The sequence below is a fragment of the Leiobunum rupestre genome, chromosome 9 (assembly GCF_980474605.1).
Source record: "Leiobunum rupestre chromosome 9, qqLeiRupe1.1.hap1, whole genome shotgun sequence".
Taxonomy (NCBI): Eukaryota; Metazoa; Arthropoda; class Arachnida; order Opiliones; family Sclerosomatidae; genus Leiobunum; species Leiobunum rupestre.
Genome location: NC_143392.1, coordinates 46,573,968 through 46,601,118, shown reverse-complemented (window position 1 = coordinate 46,601,118; position 27,151 = coordinate 46,573,968). Strand labels below are relative to the sequence as shown.

The 27,151-nt window shown below is 34.3% G+C and overlaps 2 protein-coding genes across 2 annotated transcripts in view; both read right to left on the bottom strand.

The window, feature by feature from the left end:
- Positions 1–26,900, bottom strand: LOC149928550 (multidrug resistance-associated protein 1-like). The gene is made up of 12 exons (XM_090157914.1): positions 26,766–26,900; positions 23,745–23,912; positions 22,882–23,093; positions 11,608–11,725; positions 8,951–9,490; positions 7,928–8,127; positions 7,445–7,571; positions 6,327–6,428; positions 3,954–4,100; positions 1,966–2,291; positions 861–1,055; positions 1–263 (listed from the first exon to the last, which is right to left on the bottom strand). The coding sequence occupies exons 1-12, from the start codon at positions 26,898–26,900 to the stop codon at positions 122–124; spliced, it is 2,412 nt and encodes an 803-aa protein (XP_090014040.1). The 3' UTR covers positions 1–121.
- Positions 23,827–27,151, bottom strand: part of LOC149928548 (ATP-binding cassette sub-family C member 3-like) — a 35,294-nt gene continuing 31,969 nt past the window's right edge. The window contains exon 12 of the mRNA XM_090157913.1: positions 23,827–23,912. The gene's annotated coding sequence lies outside the window, so the exon portion shown is untranslated. The remainder of the gene's footprint in view (positions 23,913–27,151) is intronic.

Genomic DNA, 27,151 nt, shown 5'->3' with positions numbered 1-27,151 from the left:
ACCGTGTCGAAGTTTAAATGATTTTAAGTTTATTTCACCTATTCGTTAAAATAAAATGGAGTCTCATGTTTTGGCTCTACAATTATATAAATTCATTTTATTTAAAATTTAACTACACGTTCTACAAAAATTTCTCTTCGGTAATCTGATGGCTAATGAGCTCAGCTTCTCTGGCTAGTTCGTGAAAAAGCGAAGACGAATCTTGGATAAGAATTTCCGGTTTGTCAAATTCAGCAACAGACCCTTGGTCGAACACGAGAACTCTAAACAGAAATAAAAAAACGACTATATTTAACTGTGGTTTTGCAGGTGGATGACATTTCCAGATAAAAAACGAAAAAATTTTAAACCTCTTCAATTTTTAAATTTTATTTAAAAATGTATTTATTCTATTAAATGTTTTCGGTTTCTACTTTTTTCTCAACACATTTTTATTTTATAATCAAAAAAGATTTAAACAGGATTGAATTAAAAACTTTTTAGGTCTTTGAGGTTTGTAATAACATTAACTTAAATGTTTGTAAAACACCCTACTCGGAACCTTATTCTAAAATCTTAAAATAATAATATCCGTTTAACGTTTTAAATCATTTAACGTTTTTAATCCGTGTGTAAATTGTAAATTGTAAATTTCTATTATGATCATCGGAAACCTAGACACAAGTGGAAGTATAAGACATTGTCAAAACCACGTGCAGCTTAATGGTTCCATCGTCGGAAAAGGTAGTCTATTGAGAACTTATATAGCACTTAACGCTTCTTACATACTTTCACGTAAGACTTCATCTGTTTGTAAAATCTTGGATAAACTAATACAGCCTTGCTCCAAATTTCAACCTTTTGGAGATGAACCATTTTACCTGTCGTAATCCATAATGGTGTTAATACGGTGAGCAATTGTCAAGATGGTGCAGGAAGCGATTTCCCTCCTGATGGTGGTTTGAATGAGTTCGTCAGTTTCCAAATCCACAGAAGCTGTAGCTTCGTCCAGAACTAAGATTTTCACTTTCCTCAGCAGAGCCCTGGCCAAGCAAACCAATTGACGCTGACCAACACTAAATACAATATAAACAATCATCCAAAGGGTCAATTGTTAAACGACCCTAGATGGCGTTGTGGAAAAAACAGCCAAAAAGCAAGCTGATATGAAAGCGTGGAAAAAGGAAATAACTTTAAATATGAAATATGATTCAAATTATTCCGCTCAGCCTGCAGGGTTTTTGAAAATTAGCATTTGGAAGATTTCTTACATAAACTTGATACACCTTTCTTATATGTAGTTAATTTTAACTTCATTTACTATTTAATATATTTAAGTCAAATTTAAGTTTGAACCAATCGAAATTATTTGCGTAACCCAAAATATTTTTCCCCAAATAAATTCTTCCTATAAAATACAAAGCGTTTTATGGACTTAAAATAAATAAAATATACTTTTTAACTCTTAACTCAGAAAAAACCTGCTGGAATTATTTGATTTTTGAATTTTTACTTACTTTACATATATGAATTCAATCTCAATGTATATCGTTTCTTAGAAATGTTAAAGTTCAATAACCATATAAAATTATATCTAGTTTCGAAAAATAATTTTTAGAAAGTGGCTTTGTAAAATATTTTTTCTCGAAAAGTAAATGCAAAATATTGGAAACAAAACATTTAAAATAAATTAAAAGCAGTTAAAACAAATCCCTTTTCAATGTCATATCCTCAAATTGAGGTTATGGCTCACAGATCCGAATTCTCAAAAAGTATTTATGTGCCATAAAAAAAGAAATACTTATATAATATTCGGTGTTTTAGAAATAAAGGTTAATTCTATTAAATTCGGAAAATTTTCGTCTTCAATTGTATCGAAAATAAATAGCTAATGTTAATTTTTTTAAGATCCCTGAGAAATCATAGAGACCAAATTCTAATGTAAAACACCAGAATCTGATGAGCATTTTTTATCTTTTTACAAACCTCAAATTGTTTCCGCCTTCCTCAATATCGTGGAGCAATCCTTTGTCGAAAGTCTTGACAAAGTGTTTCAAGTGGGATTGTTCCAAAGCTTTCCAAACTTCTCCGTCGCTATGTTTCTCGAAGGGGTCCAAGTTCAAACGCAGAGTGCCGTAGAAGAGAACCGGGTCCTGAGGGATGATGCCGATCCGGGAGCGAAGGTCGTGAAGGCCCAGCTCCTGGACATTCCTGCCGTCGATGAGAATCTCTCCACTCACGGGCTCAATCATGCGGAACAAGGCTAAAGCCAGGGAAGATTTGCCAGCGCCAGTTCTTCCAACTACTCCAACCTAACATAACAATGTGTGTTACTTAACTAAAATTATAAACTTATTTAATATATGACGCTATCAACTAAGGATACTTAAGGAGAAAAAATAGTTAAGATAATCCTTTTTAAGTTCTTCGTTCAAAATTATTCCAATAGCCTACTTTTGAAAAGAGGTTATACAGGGTGTCCACTAAAAAACGATCCAGGGCGAATATCTCAGAAACCGTTTTCTCTAGGAATTTGAAATTTTTATGTTACGTAGCTCGTGCAGGGGGCCAAAGAAGAATGATAACCTCGATGACCTTGAACCATGTCTTCAAGGTCATCCAAAAACTATCTCGAGAACCGTAAGTGTTAGAAAGTTGGTTTCAACTAGAAAACTGTTCCCCGTCACGTTTTATGCCTACATAGCGTGAACATGATCGGATTCGACCAATATTAAGTCGAGAAAATTGGTACCAAAATCACAAAGGTCGTAAAAGGGAAAATTGCAAGTCAGCGCTAATAACTCCAAAACAAGTCGTGCTACATTATCGAAATTTGCTAGACAATCGCATCATGGTAGGATATTTTAATATTTGGAAAATTGTATGACCTTGAACCATTGTCTTCAAGGTCATACTAAAATTATCTCGAGAACCATTACGTTTAGAGCAAAAATTCCAATTAGAAAGTGTTTCTTCGTCACAGTTTATGTATTAATAACTTTAAATTATAATGTTCATGCTATGTAGGAATAAAACGTGACGGGGAACACTTTTCTAATTGGAACCAACTTTCTAACACTTACGGTTCTCGGGATAGTTTTTGGATGACCTTGAAGACATGGTTCAAGGTCATCGAGGTTATCATTCTTCTTTGGCCCCCTGCACGTGCTACGTAATATAAAAAAATTTAAATTGCTAGAGAAAACGGTTTCTGAGATATTCGCCCTGGATCGTTTTTTAGTTGACACCCTGTATAATCACGCCGATAAATAAGATTAATGCCATATAAAATATAGTACGAAATATTTTTAATGATTGTTATCAAACTAACGATGATAACCTTTTATTCTTTGAAATATAATAACGGTTTTAATAAATCTTGTTGTAAATCTAAATATATGCATAAACAGGCTTTCTGAAAACTGCACTCCTTTTCCGAACTTTGTTTAGTGCACTGAAAAGTATTTATGGATTCAATACTTTAACGAATGGTTTTTGAATTATAACTTCTATCAAGAATGTATTTATTTATACTCAGGGAGAATGAATATATCTGGATTATTTTTAGCGTTTCTCCAAATCTACCCGTTCAGGCCCCCGGCATGCTCCTTCGCTTGAAACAATTCAACTAATACTGCAATCTCATTGGTTCCTTAAAAATATCGTTTGCCGACGTGATCGGTTAAAAATCTGGTGAAAGTTACGCAAAAAATAAGACCGCCTTCTTTTTTATTCCCCCCCCCCCTCCTCAGCGTGATGGCGTTAGGGCCTCAACGTGTCCGTGGATTGTCGAGACATATTCATTCTCCCTGAGTATAAATAAATACATTCTTGCTACGCAATAAACCTTTCCAAAAAAAACTATTTGGCCAAGTTTAAGACAGTCAAGAAGTGAAAGGTTTTCACCCAAGTATGCGAAGGAACTCTGTTAACAATTAAGCATAATATCAATGAAATAATAAATAGTTAATAACCTTTTCCCTTGGATTGATAACGAACGATACATTCTTTAAAACCAAATCCAGCTCCTTTCTATAGCGAGTAGAGTAATTCCAAAAAACGTTTTTCCCGTTTTGCGGCCAAGATTCCTCTAAGAGAGATTCCGGCCTATCCCACTCTGCCTGCACACGAGAAACTATATCAATTTCTACTTCATACATTTTTTTATTTTTCATAGCTACAAATGTAGTGGTCCAATTGAGCAGTTCTCATTTGCGCAGTTCCCATTAGCACATGCAATAGCATTTTCTATTGGCGCGTTTTTCATTTTTACATTTTTTATAAGCGCAGTTTTCCACTTGCGTAGATATTTTCCATTTGCACGGTTTTCCGTTGGCATGGTTTTCTCATTTGCGCGGCTTGGTTCAATTGCACAGTTCCCGTTAGCGCATATGCAAATGCACGGTTTTACATTTGCGTCAGTTTCACTTCCGCGTTTCCCATGTCTACAGTTTTCCATTGGCTCGGTTTTCTCATATGCGCGGCTCCTCATGACTTAAATATTATATATAAGCCTTTCTTCTTTGTAAAAAGTCATTTCGTGTCGTTTTTTGTCAGATCTTTGTATGGCATCCAGCTGAACTGCTAGTGTATGTTTTAAGTTAGGTCGTGCTGTAAATACCAATCATTTTCATGTTTTTCAACGGTTAAACATGGTTCGTTTAACTATTCTCAAGGGTATGTATGTTCAGTCGAACAGCAAATCGAACCTTCGGCGTTTCGACTAAGAAGAAAGATAAGTATTTGTTAAGCTGTGAATAAGTTTCTCGGTTCGAAGGAATAAATGCAGCTAGTAAGAGTTGCATAAGATCTAAATACGCTGTATTTGGGAGAGGTTAAGCTTACATTTAGGTGGAAAATTTAGCAATCTAAGAGGGACCTGTGATAAAAATGAACGCTTACTTAAATGGAATTTCGTATTTCTCAGGGGACAAGAATATTTTGGTTCATAAATGATTAATGTTACTTCAACTTTTACGTTAACTTTTTTTTAATTTGATTAAAAGTGATTGGCAAACCCGGTATAGGTCATATGTTTATCGACTTTTCCAACGTCAAGTTATATGGGAGGCATTGGGAGAATATATGGTCGTGCTTTAAAGGGAGTAGTTACTTTTAGCTTAATGGGGGAACCACGAATTTCTGCCACCAGGTTTAACATAAACTAGGAATAATTGGCGGTAGTGACGTTAGAAAGCAGACGATTTTTCAATTCATAATATACTCCCTTTACAGGTCCAGACTTTTCACTTGGCTACGATATGATAGGTTTGGTTAGGTTAATATTAAGGTGGATAATACTTGGTTCGTTTTGGCTAGGTACTTTCCACTAGGTCGCGTTATAGACGACCCAGTGTGATAGCAAGAATGAGGTTTTGGTGGCACCATGCGCCCCCAGCGCTCAAACGAAGCGAGTGAGCGTTGGCGTCAGACGCCAATGTATAGTCTTTGGATCCCAGGGGGGGGGTTACACTTTTCGTTTAGGATTATCTCACATTTCAAGCGTAGTATAGGGTAAAGTTCCGGTTGAGCTATGGTTCGGTTAGGTTAGTTTATGTTAGTTAAGGTGGCCGCCGCAAGCTTAGACTAGGTAAGGTGAGATGGATGCCGCAGGCCTTAGCTAAGCAGATACCATTTTTTCCTCTTAGTCGAACGGCCGAGAAGCTACGATTCGCTGATTGACTGGAAATATATTCTCAATATAGTAATTCGACGAACGATATTTCAAATGAGGAAAACATTAAAATCATTGGTATTTACAGCGCTAGCAGTTCAGGTGGATGCGAAACAAGGTTATTTAAGAGAAACCCACAAACAACCCTTTTTCAAGGAAAAAAAGCTTAATACGCAATATTAACGTCATGGCTTAATATACAATATACACGTTATGAGAAGCCGCGCCAATGGAAACCAGCGTTAATGGGGAAAAACTGTGCTAATATTAATATGCGCAAACGGTGAGCTGCGCAAATGAGAAAACTGCGGAAACGTAGAACGGCTCAAATGATAAAACTGCGGAAATGATAAAATTGGTGCAAATGCTAAACTGCGCTATTGAGAAACTGCGCAAATTCACAGCCTTGCAAATGGCCATTGCGCAAATAGGAAAAGCGCCAATGGAAACCGCGCAAATGGGAACTGCGCGTACGGACCCAATTCGCTAGAAACACGTGGAAGATCTAGCAGAACCTGGTTAAACTGTGTATCAACGGGCGCTTTACTATCATTGTTCATGGCCTTAGTACAAAAGTGCCTGTTCATGAGAGGATTATGTAAGGCAACCAAACGCAGGTTATCCTAGATCATTTCCACCAAATAATAAATAAAGTGATAAAATTTGGTTTTACTTCTGGTTTTAATTGGGAATATTCAAATATTCTTTCAAGTGAAACAAATGAATTATCCAATATAGGTACACTACTGAGCACATGAGGAATAGAAAACACTATCTAAGAGAAAACAATATACACTTAGTATTGACAAAACACATTTACTATTATCCGGACAATTTAAGGTTAGTTAAAATAATTAATATTAAATGTGATATTTTAAGATAAACGTTTCTACAATATTATTCTGACAGTAATTATTTTAATTTATTTTTGCAAAATTTTGTTCTGACGAGATGAAAACAACAGTCCTTAAATAGAAAAGTGTTCGTTGATCATTAAAAATGTAAGCAGGGTTAAAAATTTATCAAGATTGAAGGTTTCATTATCCATGATGAAAAATGGCCCACAAAATGGACCCCGTAAACGGTAAACTATACACTATTTCTAATAGTGGTGATAGCTTAGAATTCTTAATTCGCCATGTTGGAGACCAACTGCGAGCCAAATTTGTGTGTATTCATCTATTAGGTTTCGCTTCTCATGAATATTTGGCCTTTCTTCAGGCTTCGTGGGAAATAGTCCTAGCCACAGGACCCCATGACGTCATAACTCTTATGATTTAAAACATTTGACGTAATTCTTACCAAAAACGTGAATTAAATTAAATAATTGACTTTCTTCTAAATTCTACAATATACCGGTGAAATTTTAATTTCTTTTTAAATAAACAGCTATAAAACATTGAATTTCAAAATAAGTTGAAATTAAGATTTATCATCAAAATAGGTTTCATTAATATTGAGGATACGAATTTGACAAAAGAGAGATTTCCCGAATTTCAAAGTTGAATTTATCCGCAAAAGGGGACGCTATTTTTGCGAACACGTAAGACAAGAGTGAAACACTTTTGTGTTAATAACTTTTAGCTGATCATATTTCGGTGGAATAAGAGGCTCTATTATGGCAGAAGTATCTTATCTCAATATAGTGTGATTTTCGAGAAGATATACTTGATAACGAAATGAAGCTTTTATCTTAAATTGGTGGACTTTTGCAATTGTTTTAAGATTTAATTAAATGGTTCAAATTGGCCAATGAATACCGTGTTAATGTTTTATAATTCAGTTTTTTACCACAGTAGTAGTGTACAAAATATATCCAAAGGAACCTGGAGAAATTGAACCTTTGGAAAACACTGCGCAGAGTGTAGCGACGAATTGAATTACTATTCCGAGTACAAGCATTCTCACCGACAGCCACCTGTTAAAAAGAAATGCATTCATGACAATGGCCAACGGGTTACAGATTTTGTATATTAACAAATAATATTTTTTACAAAAATATAAATTTTGATAATTCTGGAATTTTTTGAAATTCCGTTTCAAGTTTTCTAACGTAAAATATCCCTTTAAGCAAAATTCGAACACCATGAATAGCGTAAAACTGAGAAATTTAGTATTTTTTAATCTGTTTTTGTGGAATAATTTTTTTTCTGTTGACGTATCAAAGTTTTACTTGTTTTAAAGATTTCTTAAAATCTTGGTTTTACATATTTCGCTTTTTAATTTCAGCTAGAGACCAGTTTAATTTGGAGCATTATTACTTTTAAAACTTACCGCAACGCGTGTTGCAAATGGTAGTTAACAGATTCACTCTTGTCAATAAGTGCGAACGCTGTTTGCGTAAAAATATCCGTCGCTCCTAAGGACCGAATGAGGGTGGATCCACTCAGAGAGTCGGAGAAATGCGTGAACAAAGGAGAAGTTGAAGTCGCGGCCAGACTTTTTAGTTGACGATTAGATCGCAAATAAAATCTCTGTAACAAATCATTAATATTAGACTCAAAGATTCCATATAGCCCAGAAAATATTTCTGAATTTAGAGCTAATTCTTAATACTATGAAACCATTTTTAAAACTGAAATGAAGAAACGCGCTCTTTAAATGATTTAAGATGTTATTTATCGAATACTTAGATTTGCCATAAAAATTTAACGAACTAAGAAAAATATCTCACATTGGTGATAGTTTTGCAATAGCGAATTTTAAAGGTTTCGAATGGAATAAAGAAGACTAATTAACCTTTTCTACCTTTTTTTGCAAAATTTAAAAACAAAACTGATACAACTACGAACTAGCAAGGCCGAATCTAAATAAAAAACTCCAAGGATTAGTTGTTGTTGTTATTAAATTGATTGCATTTCTTTTATTTCTTCAAAATATTGTGACGTTAACATCAACAGTCCTTTCTAGAATAACACATCTTTGTCTACCTAATGTATTTTTTTTTCATTATATTGACAGCTTTTAAATATCGGAATATCAGTATTTCGTTCTATATAATTATTTGTTAATTTTTGTCTTTAACCGTAACTATATCAAAGTAAAAGTTTTTTTAATTTGAACTTTTTAATTGAAATGATAAGCTTACCAAAAATTAATTATATGCAATATCAATTTATCAGATCCTTTTTCAAGTTTGGTACAAATTGAAAAAGCAAACGAAATTTCAATTTCATTCTTTCAAATCAAAAGACTTTAGATTTGGGTTATTATTCGTGTTCAAAAAGTTCGAAAAAATGAGCAGGTGTTCTTAAAATCAAAGCATTTTTATTGATTGAAAAATAATCGAACACTTACCAAAATTATGAAAAAGGGAATCGATGTAACTGTGATAGCCAAAAGAAATAGCGGTACTTCAAAAATTATCGCAATTGCTAAAGTAACCAATTTCGTTGTGGTGAACAGGGATACAATAAGGTTATAAACAATAAGTTCATCTACTTCTTGCATGTCTTTTGAGAATCGATTAATAATCCGTCCAACGGGTGTCGTGTCGAAAAATAACAAAGGAGATCGCAGCACATTCACTAACATATTGGAATGAGTTTTGATAGAAGCCTTCAATATTCCTACAACTATAAGTCCAAACGCGAGTAACATCAGCACTATATGCAGAACGGTGAAGCCAGCGAACCAAATTACTCTCTTATTCGTTTCGGACTGCGACTGGACATTGGTTGCATTACTGTAAGGGTTAACTGACTCATCACTCCAAAGTAACAACCAATAATTTGTAAGAACAAAAACTGCTTGACAGAGAACGAAACTGGTTACAATTGTTAAACACCAACTGAATCCAAGTATTTTAGCACACATCAGAAAAACTGAAAGAAAAACCTGAAAACACCACTTAAAATTAAATTGGGTAATATAATAACACTGGGTCATTCTTTATGGTATTAAACTTATCGTGCCACCGTGGGTCTGAGGATTCAATTTGAATTATGTTATTGTTTCTTTGCTAGTATAACTACGATTAACAAATGTGTAGGTTAAAATATTAATAAATAAGGGTTTGTTAAGATTTTGAAGCTTACCCCGGGGATTTTGAAAAACTACGGCGAAAATGAAACTAACTCTACTTCTTTTTGAGTGATTCTGATAACAATATCTCACTTTGTAAAAAGCAAAAACGAACAGTTGGAGTTATTAGAATTAGGGTAATTTTAAATATTTCAATTTAAAGTTTAAATTTTTAAATTCCGTCGGCTTTGCATTTGAATCTTCCATAAGAACTGCAAAATCTTATAAACTTAACGGACTGACCATAATATTAAAATATTATTTTCGTAAATGTGATATGTAGCTAATAATCAATTTCACATTAAAACAAGAGATCATTTTCAGCAATTATGTCTAACCGTTTTAGGTCATGTTTTTTTTTTCAAGTATAACGTGGAAAGGACCCCGCACGGTTAACATTGAAAATGGGTTTCGGTGAATTTTAGCCACACTTTGGTAAATGATAGAACTCGTTGCGCGGAACAACGTTTCAATGAGGTGAAACTTCCGGAAATCTACCGTTTCCGCTCCACAAGACCCCAAAGTCGTGAATTCCGGAAACGTCTTAGGCCCTAACTCCTTACCATTGAAGAAAATATGAGAAACTAAAGGATCTTCTAACGCTGAATCAGGAAAAAATATTACAGATTTGGAATTCTCAATAGGTGGCGTTGTATCCATAACACCAGAATTTCGTCAACACCTTAACATTACCAACCATTTTTTCTTCGGTGAAATATTTTCAACATTGACTCTAGTACATATCTTAAGTAGTCAAACAATGTTTCTATGGGAAAAATCATCGAAAAATCTACCGTTCACTCTCCAGAGGGCGTCGAATGAGGAATTATCGGAAATACTTATAACTATCTCGCTACCAGTTTTGACAAATCGAATAAAAATTATTTTTCGGACATTTCTTATTGCTGAATCTGAAAAGGAAACCTAAATGCTTTTTAATTTTCAGTAGGTGGCGCTGTAGTGATAACATTGGATTTCCTATTTCTCTACGGGGAAATACTATAACTTTTGCCAGTATATATATTTACAATAAAGATTAAGTAAAACCAAATTGGTTATCTCTTGGATAACTAGTTTGTTACACTCGATAACTTCATTAGCCTATTATTTAATTTCATCTTGAATATATTACGGAGCAAGATCAATTTAATACATACCTGCAAATAAGACCATTATATAATCTAAAGTTAAAAAAAGATTTATCAATATTTTTTGAGAAATACTAATTTTTTATATCTTTAATTTAAATCTTATACTTCTACTCGAGCTTGCTTGCACTTAACAATATTTATCTCTGCTCTAAAGGTCTTATTTTTCTGCTGTAGCATATTGAGTCTTAGTTTAATAATAGTGGTTTTCTAAAAGAGCCTAAGTTATTTCAAGAAATTCGTATTTAATAAAAAAAATTAACTATATTATTATTATAACTATGGTACCACGGAATTATTTAAATATGCTATGTAAACTGTCACTTTTTGCTTTGATGATCCATCTGCTTTTCGTGAATAAACGTGAATCATTTGACTATATTGCTGAAGTTATCATAAAAGCGCCACCTATTATGATATAATGACTTATTTTTTTCTTGATTCAGCGTTAAAAACTGCTATAGTAGATCCTTTAGTTTCTCATATTTTCTTAAACGGTAAGGAGTTAGGGCCTAAGACGTTTCCGGAAATCACGACTTTGGGGTCTTGTAAAGCGGAAACGGTAGATTTCCGGAAGTTTCACCTCATTGAAACGTTGTTCCGCACAACGAGTTCTATCAATTACCAAAGTTTGGCTAAAATTCACCGAAACCCATTTTCAATTTTTAACCGTGCGGGGTCCTTTATAAACCAGAAACATTTTTATTAAGAAGACATGCTTCAATTTTTATGTAAAAACTTTATAAATCTTAAATGCACATTAATAATCTGAAATTGGCTTACAGATTTGTAGATGTTCTTCTCTTTCACAATAATTTTTTTTCCATTTATTGATTCGAGATCTCTTACTGTTGGTGGTTTAACCAAGGCTTTCAATTCATCCTTTCGATGGTTTTGTTTCCTGTGCGAAAATATGTATGGTAACTAAATATTGTTAAGCATAACCGTTATTTAAATTAGTTTATGTGGCAGGTTAAAGGTGCATTCATTTATCTTTCCAAGAATTTATATTTAGATACTGGCCCAACTTAGGAATAAATGATATAATGGTAATTCTTTAATTTAAGCTTATTTGTATCCTTATTAGTACCAGTTTTAGTAATGACTTTCAGTTTGATATTTTTAATAAAACGACTTTCTGTTCACTGCTCTGTTTGTGATTTTATAGGAGTGCTGTGTCTTTTGAGTTACATAGATAACATAGCACAAAGCAATTAGAACGAGCAGAGGCTAACAAATAGAATGGTGAAACCTCCCCATAGTGTTACTTTCTTCAATTGAGTTTTCCCAAGTATAGTTTGATAAGCCAATATAAAAAAGAAATATTTAAAAAATTTCAATTCGCGTAGATCTCCACGTCATATTTTAAAACGATCTATAGAAAATTACTTATAATAACTGAATTGTATAAACTTATTACCATTAGTTTAAATTTCTAAATGCATATACATATTTCTTTATCTCAAGATAAATTCTCTTTTTTCGTTAAGTAAATTTCTAAAACTTTAGGCGGTTAAAATTGTATTCTTTAGCACTGAAATCGGTTCTCCCAAGTGAGTAGAAACCCTATTTAAGTGGCGAAAATGTATTATCTCGAAGGGAGCAATATTATGTTTTGAACCACCGATTCCCGATATAAGAAAAATAAAACCAATGTTTGGAAATGGAAAGACCTACTTTTAATCGCAAAACTCTGGCAAGATATGACTTTGTGGCGGAACTAGATTTAACTATTAAGCCCGGTCTTCTCAAATAATTGAGTTGTTTTTACCTCTCCGAGGGGACTATAACCTCAAAGGGGTTTTACCAAAAACTCGTTTAGCTGTTGGCTCGCTAGGCAAGAAGGGTTTGCAACCACCCTCCTACGCATTGTAACCAAGCCACCTGAATTAATGGCTTTAAAATTCGCTTGATGACTTAGGCATAAGGTGATGCCTTGGGAATTAGCCAAGCTGATTATTATTAGAAACACCATCTCTGTCTTTCTGGGCTGAGAACGTTCGCAGCCCTTGATATTTGGTAAAACGTTTTCTTAAACGCTTTTATTGTTAAATCCACGTATCTCTTTTTTTGTGGTTTTCGTACATAGCTATACTGTTTTCATTACGTAAATTCGTGTGTATTGTGTCGTGTGTTTGTTCGTATCGTGTGTTTTGTATGTACTGGGTAACTACTTTCCAAGTGGTTATTGACTTTTGGGATGGAACGAGTGCTGAGGGTTACGGTAAAAGTCTTAATGTCCAAATAGCCGGGCTTCCACCATTGTTCACGGTATACGTCCACTTCGGTCCTCGCTCCCGTCACTGTAAATAGAGGAGACGCGGCTGCTCGGGGGAAAGAGAAGTAACTAAAGGATGTACCTCAACGCGAAAAAAACGTAAGAAATGTTTTCCGAACGCCACAAAGCGCCTACAAAAATCATTAATGAAAATATATAAGTTTTCTGGACCCCGACAAATCCTTCACGTGGCCCACGTGACTCACCGCGTTGTTTTAGATTTCATTCGCGTTTCGAAATTTTGATCACATGGAAGCAGAATAATTTTCCATGTTTTCGATTCATACGTTTGAATTATTATAGTCCAAGAGCCCATGACAAAATAAGCATGTGATAAGGTACACGATGGGTCAAAGTATTTTTTAATTAGGTTAGTGATTTGTAACAAAGAACTGTTTGTCTTACGGGTCAAAATGGGGGCTTTCCGGAAATACGAACCACGTGACGTCACTTCCGGTAACCTTGAAAATTGATATGACCTGATATTGGTATCATTCGATTGGTCTCAACGTGCTCTTACTAAATATCGCAAAATTAACCTTCAAATCTGAACCAAATGGCGTATAAGACTAAAAAACTAATTTCGAGCCCCTCCCTAATTTACATGTATAAGACAAAATTACTTTTTTAGTCTTATACGCCGTTTGGTTCAGATTTGAAGGTTAATTTTGCGATATTTGGTAAGAGCGCGTTGAGACCAATCGAATGATACCAATATCAGGTCATATAAATTTTCAAGGTCACCGGAAGTGACGTCACGTGGTTCGTATTTCCGGAAAGGACCCACTTTGACCCGTAAGACAAACAGTTCTTTGTTACAAATCACTAACCTAATTAAAAAATACTTTGACCCATCGTGTACCTTATCACATGCTTATTTTGTCATGGGCTCTTGGACTATTAGGAATATCACCACCCAAATAACGTGAACATAAAGAAAATTTATTTATATAATCATTTTCAGGTAAGATAATAAAATTTTCTAGTGTTTTATTTATAGAATTTAAGTGCTTAGGTGAGATAGAGGGAATTTGAGGCTTTTGCTCTATTTTAAAATTCATATCTAAATTATTGGGTGTGTAAAGTAACTTTTTATTGTTCTATTAATAGAAGATGAAGTATTATCAACTGGATCATCTTTCTCAAGTTTGTCAGAGATGGAGCCAGTACTGCTGGCACCAGCCTATTCTTACGCGAAAAGGAAAATCATTGCAGAAAAGGGCTAAACAAACTATCAATTTGTAAGTATTCCTCAATGTACAGTTTTTAAAAGCAGTTATTTTCTTTATTTAAATATATTTGAACTAAGTGCATTATATATTATAAAAATAATGGTAGCGATGTAAATGTTCAAGGCAAAAAAAAACGAATGTAATTGTTGATGGCATGGAATATGTGTCATAATTTTCATAAGCGTTCTCTCTAATCCGTCACAACTTTCAGAAAAGCAATACAACGCTAAATTTCAAATAATTCGGAAATAAGCCAAGCTTTCTCTAAAATTAGAATTCGTAGGATTTCTAAAAATGGAAAATTATCAGAGGATATTTGACTGGATACAGAATCTGGACGATTTTAGTAGTATTTCCAAATTTCTCTATGCAGAATGTAAGGTTTTATTTACTCAAACAAGATACGAGAAGGTTTATGGCAAATTTAAACAATTATTGACAAAAATGGGCATTGTGAAAGCCGTAGAAGGTTGCCCAAACAGTGAAGTACTTGTAAGTCTAATCAAACCAATAACGAACTTGAAATTGCGATATAATGTTTATTCTTATCTATTTTAAGGTAGAAGACCAAATCGTAGCTGCTCCGTCACCTACTACAGTCAAAACCTTAAAACCAATTTTCGATTCTATGAATACCTTCCCATATCAAGGAATCAAGTTGTTCCGAATATAAAGAGCGAGTGGCAAAATAACTGAAAGGATACTTGAATCCTGAAAATAAACCTCTAAGCATAAATTGCAGTACAAGAGACGCAAGTTTTTTTTTCCTGATATTTTTCAGTTGAAAGGTTGGATAATTTTTCTTCCTACTTGGAAGAAAAATTATCCAACCTTTCAGTTGTGTATAGCCAATTAAATCTCCTGAATCTGACGAAAAACTAAAACTTCCTCAATTTTTATTTCATCAAGAACTAGGCTACAATATTCAGTAGCCCATTGATTTGACCATTTGTTTTTCTCAACTTTGTCCTTCCTTTTTCTAAAGATATCAGCGTGAAAACCAGGCTTAGAACCCAAGCTTGATGCACGACGACGCAATGTGCTTCTGGAATTCAATTGTAATATACCAGATTATTCCACTATGCCGTAAAGAGAACAGGATTTGTCATACATATATAGGCACCATTGGATTATAGTTGGGTACCATCGCCTACGCTTTGCATGCTTTACTTTTAAAATGTTTAGTTGGGTTTTCAAGAATTAACGGCCAAAATCATCAGTTTCATTGACGGTTTCATTTGAATAAGTCGCGTTTATCATCGTTTAAATCTTTTCCGTCGTCTTCAATTTTCTTTACAAGCTTACGTCTCATGCGTTAAATTCACTGTATTTTGATAACCTTACGTTGTTAAAGAATTCTACTTTTGACATGTTGTTCAACTGTTTCTCTGAGTTTTGCTTTTTCGTTCTCCTACGAACTATGACACGAAAACTCCCTCTTTGTTTAATGCAAAAGAAACACCGTTGCTTCCTATTATCTAGCACGAAAAGAGTGCAACGTTTACTATGAATTCCTCCTTTAAATTTAAAACCCAAAGGCTCGCTACGATTCAGAAAAATAATCACATAATTTTCTTCAGTGTTGCCAATACAACGCTTGGTTTCAGACAAATGTTGGATAACTATATGGAGTTCATTGACATAACAAATTATTTTGGGTAATTTTTGCAAAATACTAACGTCCGACAAACATTTGCCACTAATTATATAATCTACTTCAAAACTTGCGTTTATGCTTAAGCCTAAGAGAGTGAGGTTTGTCTCTTCGCATATCTTCCGCACCTTGAAATAATCTTCAAGTTTGGTCACAGACCACCCTAGAGGTGATAAAAAGGTTTCAAAAACTGGTGCTTAATTATTGGAATGATCCAAAACCTAAAGGTACAAACGTTACATTAATGTTTTATCATAATTGAATTGGAAATATTAGAAATAGAAGACCGTTTTGGTTTATACCACGGCTACTACGATAATTATTTTTATAGCGCAGGGATATTTGTAATAGAAAAGTTTATTTACTTTTTTTTTCATTTATTTATAAAAAATCATATTACAAATTTCCCTGCGCTATAAAAATTGTAATCCTTAGGAAACTGTGATGAAATACTTAATTCCACTCAACTATATTTTAGTGTTTCTAAAAATAGCTTATGGAACTAGGCCAACTTGTTTTTCTCCAGTGTAGATTGAAAGGCGCCAGCCTGGTGAAATCAGTTTGGGCCTACCCAGTATAATCCCTTTTGTAAATATTTCTGGAAGGATCTCTAAAGTTGGTTCTATTGTTGTAGCCTAGTAAATATACTTGTCATAGCTATGTATTTATCCCAAAAACTTTCCCAACTCTCGGTCATGGTACTAATGGAATGTGGACCGTATTTAAAAGAAACCCATGACGTAGAATCTGGGCGCGCGAACTAATATCCGGCGTGGTCAGGTGTGGAGGTTGCGAGGAAACCATGGGTATTGTATAAAAGGGAATCGCTCGGAGCTCGGTGAAGCCAAGTCCTGGCTTACTAGTCGTCAGTATGGTGCGGTGACATTTCCACGCGGTATATGCTAACTGGAATATATTAGTTCGGTCCACAGACCTCTAACACCCAGAAGGACCCGTAAGGTAATGCTAAGCTTCCATTGAAATTTTCGATTCAAATACGCGCTTCAATATTTTTTTCCGGCTGCTATCTGGTGGCGTTCCTTGTAATTATATGGGGTAGATAATGGAAATATAACGGCGGTAGCTTTTTTATGAGCCGTGAGTAAATTATGACTTTTTGTTAAAATTATCGAGGTTATGACTGCCCATTCTCCTAGAAGTAACCTACTGTATTTATATTATGGTGTTCATAAAAACGTGTCAGCATGGAGAGTGTAAAAGTAATACACAATACTCGGAAAAAGATTATATGCAAGGTGTTACCTTCTTTCAATTTCCCAACCCTAAAAAAAAATATTCAACAATCTCAACGATGGATTTAAGTTTGTGGACTAGAGTTAAGCGATGTAACTGTTATGGCCAAATTTGAAAACGTGAAATCAGCAAAATATGTTTGCTCCAAGCATTTCGTAGATGGACGTGGAACGAATGAAGATGAACCAGATCCAGTTAACCTGGATGGTAAAGCAAGTTGACTTGAAGCTATCAAATTGATCATATCCCTCTGTCATTAAATGTTAACTTTTATAGGTTATTATGTGGAATAGGAGACGTAAAGTTGTGCCCTTTGAAAATATCACGACTAAGACTAGGCCAAGTTTACCATCATCTGTTGGTTTGAAAAGGACATCTGATGAAAAATTTGTATCTGCTCCTAAAAGACTTCGTATGCATGTTTCAAAATAAACTTCAGTCTCGGATTTAGATCAATCAAACTACAAATTACCAACAGTGGCACTTGAGAACCTACCAACAGGCGCGGATCCAAGGGGATCCCCCCCCTTTGACCATAGACGTACTATATAAAGAGTAGTTAAAATATTTATTTTTAGGTTATATCAGTAGTACAGTGCAACCGCGCGAAGACTCAACTAGTGTTTTCTTATGTTAGCTCAAGTTAATTATTTGCTTGCTTCAAATATTCCTTTAAGTTTTCTTAGCCGATAGTACAGACGGCCAGCCCAAAATTTTATAAATATAGAGACAATAATCGTGAAACCAAAAATAAAAAAAAAGAGTAGGGAGTCCTACTTTACTCGCTTTTGAAAAGTATCGAGACATGTGTTTTATAGCAGCTCGACGTTATTCGATTCACGCGGTAAAAACTAATGTTGTCTTTGTTGTTAGTAGTTTTAATTTTCAAGTTTGTAAGGTAAGGTTAATTCTTTTGCATAATTTTGTTTCTGGCCTGGGTAGTTTTTGTTTATAAAACCTAAAATTTAAATTTTATCTTTCAATTACTTTATTATTGAACGGAATAATAGAATGCAATTTGAAACAGAGAAAATGGATTTAAAACGATAGACTAAACTAAACCTTTAATTCTGCTGGAGTCATAGAAATATCGCTGGTATATTTTTCAAAGAAATGAGGACCGGAAGGGAAGGCAATGTCTTTCTAAAACTTGAAAGTTCATCACTTTCAACCCCTCATCTTTAAACGGTTCGTTACGATAGAATAGTAGCAATAATTTTTAAATTTACAATGAGTCATCGATATCGTGATTCTGGTCGAACTTGGGAGTCTGAACTCCAGACTCTTTGTTTTAAATGCTCCATACCATTGAGTTGGGAATAAATAGAGGTACTAAACTAAATCTGGCTGGCCCGGGAACAATTTCGTTCCATAAGGAAACTAAATCAACTTTATCGTTCTACCGTGGCGGCATCTGTCTCTAGTGGTGGCGACTATATTGCAATTTAATTTTTTCGCGAATCTGATGCGAAATTGAAATGTATGATTTATCGTATCAAACAAACCTTTGAAGTTGTTTAAAAATAATTTTATTTTGTCAACACGATCCTTTTTAACTCAAGTTACGGTGAGTTAGCTAATATTAAAATTATTTATTTTTAGCCATAATTTTACAAAATACAGATGGCGCTACCACCTAATTATAAAGATGAATTTCGTACAGTCTTATCAGAACAGGTCCCGCGTAACCATGGCAACCGAAATCGTAATTGTAATTCTAGCAGTATTTTTCCCAATTCAATGCTCCAGACGATGATTGGGGTAATTTAGCTGAATTCTTTGACTTAGGTTTGGCGAGGCGATTTAACATGTCGCCTCCCAGCACTGACATTGCATGCCTCGTATAAAGTCATTTTAAGCGTCTATTTAAATAGGATGGAGGTACGTGTTAACTAACTGTAGATGACGATACATGTTAGCTCAAATTGTAGACGGCGATACATGTTAGCTAAAATTGTAGACGGCGATACATGTTAGCTCTAACTGTAGATGGCGACACAAGTTAGCTCTAACCTTAGATGGCGATAAAATGAAAAACTTAATAGACCCATAACAAAAGAGGGGCCGCAGACGAGCTTAAGTGAGACCTCTGGACTGAACATCCTGTTTGTGACGTTTTGAACCACGTGACCGCCATTGAAATATATAGGCGGAAGTAAGGAAACGGATGTTCCGTCCAAGTGCTGAGTTGCCAGGTAAAAATGTTAATTTTCGGCCCCCCAACTTTCATCATGGGTCTAATGGGCCCCCCTCTTTATCAGATCCTAGATCCGCGCCTGCCCACCAATATCACATTCTGAAATTTTAAAACCAGTACAATCTGAAACTATAAGCTCCCTAACCTTATTAGATGAAAGTCATCAACCATTTGATTATTTAACAACAAATATTTCAGTATGCTAAAATTTTATTTGCCTACAAGGCTTTTTATAAGATTATTTCGCTATGAATTGAAATTTTTATCCTACTAATTATTGTTTTAAATGTTTTTTTAATAGTTGACGGATTCATCTTTTGGAAACATGGCTTCAGGTAGTAAATTTGCTTCCGGTTTTTCTGTACCACTATCTGATAATGAAAGTCCAGAGCAGGTAAAAAGTATAATAATAATATACAGCTTCTATTACTATCATGTACTAAAATTGGCAATTTTGTACATAGCCGATGGATTCCTCTAGTGGAAACAAGACATTAATAACTAAGAATCTAGAGCAGGTAAAATTTATATTTAAACTGATAAGCAGGGCATCACTTCTAAATTTTTTATAGGAAATGAATTTAAATTTTGAAGAAGGCCTCAAAGTTACTGATAGTAATTATATTTATTGGTTAAGTGTTAGATGATCATATTTACATTTTATTCCAGCATTATCCATTGCTGCAGTTGTGAGGTTCATGCTCAATAAAGGTGCAAAGTATGTATTAACTCGCAGACTAAACCAGGACCCACTGGAACTAGAGTTTGGGAAGCACCGAAGTTTATGTGGCTCAAACACTAACCCAACTGTAGACCAGTACATTGACAATTTCACTATTAGTAACTTGTCCACTGTCCATGTTAAAAAGCAACACTCCATCCCTCTCGTATAAAGGATTTTCCACAATGAAACTACTTAACACAAAAAACAGCCAATTAATCTTTATGTTTTCATTTCTAGTATATTATCGCATAAGCGCTTAAAGCTAAACCAATAATTTAAAATCTTGAAAGGTTGAAATTAATACTTACAAAACATGTTTTTCTCCCATAATATCGTACGCGGACTCGTTCAAGGAGTCCGCCATCTTCTACCATATTTCTTTCTAAAAATAACCACTTGGTGGTGCGGCGTTCTTTTCGCGGACACGCTAAGTGAACGAAAAATGCTTAGCTGTGGTTACGGGTCCTTCTGGGTGTTAGAGGTCTGTGTTCGGTCGTAACATGTGAGTTCGCGACTGAAGCGCGTTCCGTGCCGTAACGACTTCAAGTCCTCGAATATCACGACGTAAGAAATATCCAAGGCCAGCCTGTCGCCATGCCATAAGATCGTCGTCAATCACCGTTGTGGCTAATTGACAAAGGAGACAATGAGCGTCGCCATCACCTCATTGAGATAAGTACTGTGACTATTAATTCCCCACTGGCACAAGCCAAGGATTCGTTCCACTTGGTGGCGTTAGTTAGGTGCAGTGGGCGATCAGTATTTCGTATACTTAAGTTATTTAGTAGTGTTGCGAACGATTAAGACTCATTAAGTTAGTCATCCGAGTTAAGTACCAAAATATTATAATTGTGGTTTCACATTTTCCACATAGCGGCAGTGCACTGATTCTTTTGTGGTTACGTAACCATAGGAGTAGTAATTTCTGTATAATCATGGGCCCATTTAACAGTGAATTAGCGGACATTCGGTAGGCTTATACCAATGAGACAACAATAGTCATTTTGTATAATTACTTTCAATTAGTGTTCAATTAAATATTCCTAACATTTTGTTCATTAGAGATCCTTCTCGTTTGTTGTTTCCTCAGTAACAATTTCAATTACTTCCACACTTTCCGGAATTTCACTTATGTTGGCAGGTGTTGTTAATTCCAAGTTTTCAATTAAACTAGTCCTTGCTGCTGGTTCTTTTGAAATACTAGACACGATACCTTCAGCAACAGTGTATTGCTTATCTTCAGAAGATGCACAACCAGAATTTAAAACCTGTCCGTTGCTATTGTTTGGTTCTGAACGATCAACCTAAATGAACTGTTCATTATCTTGTATAATTATTTGGCGTAATATCGATACAAGGTCCCAAATTTATTGTATACCGAAACAATGTACCGTTTGACTGTGAATAGGATCAGGAAATAGGTCCATTTTCTCCAACAAAATGTTTGGAACATAGATACGTATCACCACCAACCATTTCCATACGGTAATCGTCTCTCCTAAACAACTCTATCCACTTCTTGCATTTCTCAAAATTCCGTTTTGGTTTAGAGAAAGGGAAAAAACTTATATCTTTCATATGAGGCTACGTGTATCACTCCTACACATTTTATAAACACAAATTTTCTCCTCATTGTGCTTTTTAAAAATTTTCGTGGGCTAGAAAATAAGGTTGGTGTTTATTGCGGTAATAAGCAAGCATTATAACTGAAAAAGTATATACTTACTTATTATATTTAAGTCTTAAGTTCTTCACCAATCTATTATTTTAAATTAAAAATATACTGTAACGGAAAAATTCAAACCACGTCCTTGACACCGAGTCACCCGCAAAATATTCTCAGTAGATGTCACTTAAATCAACTTCCGTATGGTCCAAAAAACATACGTCACGAGAGGGGAGAATAGGGAGAAGCTAGGAAAGAAAGCGTTACAAAATGCAAACGCGATCTCAGGGTGTAGATCTATGGGCTGAGGTACATCCTTTAGTTAGTTAATCCATGGTCTAATTAGCTGCTTCTTCAACGATTCCTGACGCCGTCGAACGTTCCCATCTCGACGCCTTCAACCGTTGCCGTCCAGCCGCGACGCTATAACTTCCGTACTCGAACTTTTCATCTAAGTTATAGAACTTAAATAAACCTCTTCTGTATAAATAACAGCATTTTGTTCAAATAAATTCGACGTTTCAATATTCTACCAGTCGCGATAGGACCGGGATTACGTTTTTAGGGGGACGCTCGGAATATAGCTTGAAAAAGTTGAGTGCGGTGTCCAGTAGTTAATTAGCTCAAGGGCAAACTCTTCCGAGGAAAGGTATATTTTGCCTTGCCAGCTTCTTTTGCTTTACTTACATAAATGTAAATAATTACTGTTATATTTGAAAATAAATTTAAAGAAGGTTAATTTAAACTATTTGCTTGGGCGTATTAATGATGTATACTTGTATTTGCTATTATTAGGCATAGTAACTTTTAGTCACTTTTACGATGTATATTTTTTACTCACATGGGCATTTTTAATAATGGGGTTCTGTTGGAAATGCCTAATTAATGAGGCCCCAATTATGGACATGTGACTATTTTTCAGTTTCTGGGAGTATATTGCCAAACTCAGTCTAACCTAACTACTGCTAGACTATAAGCTCCTAGATAACACAATTAAACGGTGTTTAAATTTTAATCATTTTCATTAAAGATGGATTTAATTTAAACTTTACCATTTTGGCGTGTAGAAGGGTAGATCTTTTTCTGTCTGGGCCAAATTAATGCTTTCTTCATTGGAAAATTCCGCGAGGAAATCCTTGAAATCATTATCTTTGGGAAAAAGGTTTTCATACGTTCCACTTTCAGAGATCGTGCCGTCTTTGATGACGAACATCATGTCGACCTTCCGAAGAATCGAAACATCGTGCGTCACCAAAATTCTAGTCTAAAACAAAGCGAAAATACATTGTATTGCCTAGATAAAGGTTATTGATAGCAAAATTTTTCTCCAGTTCTACTAATAGATATCAAGTTGTAGAATCCAAAACTGTTGATTGCTAAGTGGCTTATAGAACCATTGTTTTTCAAATTTCTAAAGACCTAAAAGATAATGTCGATTTTATAAACTTAAGTTTATTTATAATTTAAGCAGATTAAGGGTTATTTAAGTAGTTTTAACAACAGTTGATTATACAATAGTCTAAGACCTTATCGTACGAGTAAAGGATTTAAAAAATTTTGAAAATTTCCTACATCGGTCATTTAGTTTTTATCACATAACTGCACAAATAACACAAATTTTAAATTAAAATAAGAATTGGCAATTGAAATAAGAATTTGAAATTGAAATAAGAATTTGCAATTGAAATAAGAATTTGCAATTGAAATAAGAATTTGAAATTGAAATTGAAATATAATATTAGTATTAAGACGCTTGAAATAGCATTTATTAGCAAAGCACACAGATACTGACCAAAAAGTGAAGAAAACAAATTCATTCCTCTTTTTCGACTTAGCACCGGCTTCGGCGAAACCGAAATTTATTGTGACGCCCTTCAAAGCAAAAATATGTGTCATTTGATACAAGGTAGATCACCTTGTGTTTAAGCAGTCCGTTTGGCCCGATCAGTTGGTTGAAGATGTGCTTTCCAGTGTGAGCGTCGACTGCACCCAGAGGATCGTCCAGAATGTAAATGTCTCGATCCAAATAAACAGCTCTGGCCAAACTGACCCGTTGCTTCTGCCCACCGCTCAAATTTATACCCTTTGAAGAAAAAGTGAAAAGTAACCTTGAATCACTATCAATATTTACTGCAACCGAAATTTCCATTGATATCAAATTTGCAGAGTTCCTTAGATATATTCTAAAGTCTTTGGTGTAATTACAAAGTTAATTTATTATTATTTTCAATATTAGTTTAATAACATTTGAAAAGATAATTTTATCTTTTCCTTTTTTTCTTATTTAAAATATGTTCGTCAGACGTCTGTACAAAGATTAACACAATTACAATAAAGCATAAAACTTGCTGAGGTTAACGGAAATAGTATGTGTAGGGAGCTGACGGTTGGCTCGCGTGGTATGAAGGGCTTTCCACCACCCTCCTACGCATTGTAACCCGGCCACCTGTTACTTGATCACGCACAAGCAACATTGCTTATGTGGTCGAAAGTGGTGCCTTAGGTATAAAAACAATATATATACAAAAAAAAACTCTTTCGGGCGTATGACAGTTTAAAAATAATTTCTTAAAATAGAGTTCAGCTAATGTATTATCGTTCACTTCATTGATTTTGAAATCGCTAGAATCGAGATAATTTATGGACTTGGGCTAATTAATTATTATTAATTTTTATTTCCTAAACCTTGATCACTGTTAGATCATAGAAAATTAAAACGTTCTGAATACTGGTTTGTAGGTTAAGATCTATTTTCTCAACTTTTAAGAAAAATTAGTTTCAGATCTACTAAACTTGTCAGAAAAATTCGTTTCAGATCTACTATACTTGTTAGAAAAATTAGGTTTAGATATATCTTCTTAAGTTTTAAGAACAATTAAGTTTAGATCTATCTTCTCAACTTTTAAGAACAATTAAGTTTAGATCTATCTTCTCAACTTTTAAGAACAATTAAGTTTAGATCTATCTTCTCAACTTTTAAGAACAATTAAGTTTAGATCTATCTTCTCAACTGTTAAGAACAATTAATTTTAGATCTATCTTCTCAACTTTTAAGAACAATTAAGTTTAGATCTATCTTCTCAACTTTTAAGAACAATTAGGTTTAGATCTATCTTCTCAACTTTTAAGAAAAATTAGGCATAGATCTATTTTCTCAACTTTTAAGAAAAATTAGGTTCAGATCTATCTTCTCAACTTTTAAGAAAAATTAGGTTCAGATCTATCTTCTCAATTTTTAAGAAAACATAGGTTCAGATCTATCTTATCAAATTTTAAGAAAAATTAGGTTCAGATCTATCTTCTCAACTTTTAAGAAAAATTAGGTTCAGATCTATCTTCTCAATTTTTAAGAGAAATAGAACGGTTGAATTGGTAAGTGGAAATTTGTGTCATAACACAAATTTCCACTTACCAGTTTTGTAGGGCTAGAATTTTCAAAGCAAATGCAATATAGCTATCAAAACATGTGTTTAAAATAAAAACATTAAAATATTGACATTAATTTGTTGAAAAAACTTAATAAAAAGTTATTAACGAACTTCGCTTACGTTTTAAACTTCCGTAATGATAAAGGTGTATTAGCGGCAGATCAACCACTGACAGGGTCACCGGAAAAAGTGGGACAAGGGGGCTTGAGCCTGCTTGCTCATGATATCAAAAGGTTATTTTTTCACATTTCATTACGAAAGTAGGGAATTGTAAATTTTATAAAATATTTTTATGTTTTTTATTTAGAAATCGTTATACTTATAACTGTGCCCAATTTTAATATAATTAAACAAATCGTAAATTATTGAAAAAACATATTAGGTAAGATAACGTTAATAGTTCCTAATGGTTCACCAACAATCATTTGCACCTCCATCCTACTTCTATAGACCTATTTGTGGGCTTTTGATTTACAAAGAAAATAAATACGTTACCGATGAAGGCTGTTGTATTTTTAGATCTCAGACTTTTAGCACTGCTTTTTTAAAGCACTATTTACTAGTATCTTATGTTATAAGATAAGTATTAAGAATATGCAAAGGTGGCTGTTGATCTGGGTGCCAATAAGATAGTGTCGCAGAAAATCCCTATACCACTTTAAATTCGAGAAATACAAAATCAATAATTTTAAAACATTTCAAGAATACCCCTTTTGATTTTTTATAATGCGAATAATCCACTTTCGCCTTTAGGGCTGTACAGGATGTTTTGAAATTGAGCAATCCGGCAATTTTTACCAAAAACCATTTACTAAAATAATCTTAAATATTCAGGAATAACTATTCACGTTTGATAAAAAATGTAACCAATATGTGCAGTTTAAAAGATTCAATAAGAAACTTGTATAACATACTCTAAAACCTTATAGTAACGTTGGTTTGGTCGAAACAGGCTAATTTTTCACTAAGATATGAGGTCTTGAATGAATTTTATCAGAAAATTATAAGCATAATGTTCTGCTCGTAAGAATTATTATTAAATATAAATGATAAATCATGTTCATGTAACGAATTATTCTTTGGGTCATGTCTGAAGTTACTAGACGGCACGCTTACTTAATTATTGGTTGTAATTCTTCCCTACTTTCCACAAGTGTCTGGTATGCGTGCGCCTTTAGGTGCCTCAAAGGAAAACTTCACGGTCATGTAAACGTAGAGGCCAACTTACAGGAGCATTTCTTCAAATCCATTTATCTGGAAATCTGGCGTTTAGATAAATGACAATATTTCGATGTTGATGTGCTAGTGCACAATCGTTCTGGAACCATAGGCGTTTGAAATCGGCCAACAGAATCTCGTCCAGTTCCTCCGCTAGCTTGTTTTGAAGTAAGGCTAAGTATTTTTGGCCATTAAAGTGATTTGGAATAATTTATGAAATCAATAAGACTATCGCCTATCAGACCTGTCAACATTTAGTTAAAATTTCTGCTGTTAACGTTATTTCATACGTGGTTGTTTTGGTGATTAAATGGCCCGTCCCTCGAAAATGAAAATTCGTCTAACCCCAAGAGTAGACGATGAAAGTCGGATAATTCGTCGGACATACCCATAATCCAGTTGCAGAACTCTAAGCGCTGTGCCATGTCTGCGTCATGTAGCGCTTGGTGGAGGGTTGCTCAGTAAGTATGAAAAATATCACGGTGAAGATCGCTCTAGATATTAGTCGTTGCTAGACCCAGGTCAATACTGGCCGGTATGATGCTCGCACGGGATTGCCCAACGAAGTACGAAATAAAAGTTAATTTATTGAGTTAACGAAACGACCCGGCGAAAATTTTATCATTGAGCACGCGATATAAACGAGGGATGCCAAGCCTATTTTCGTTCACCCCCA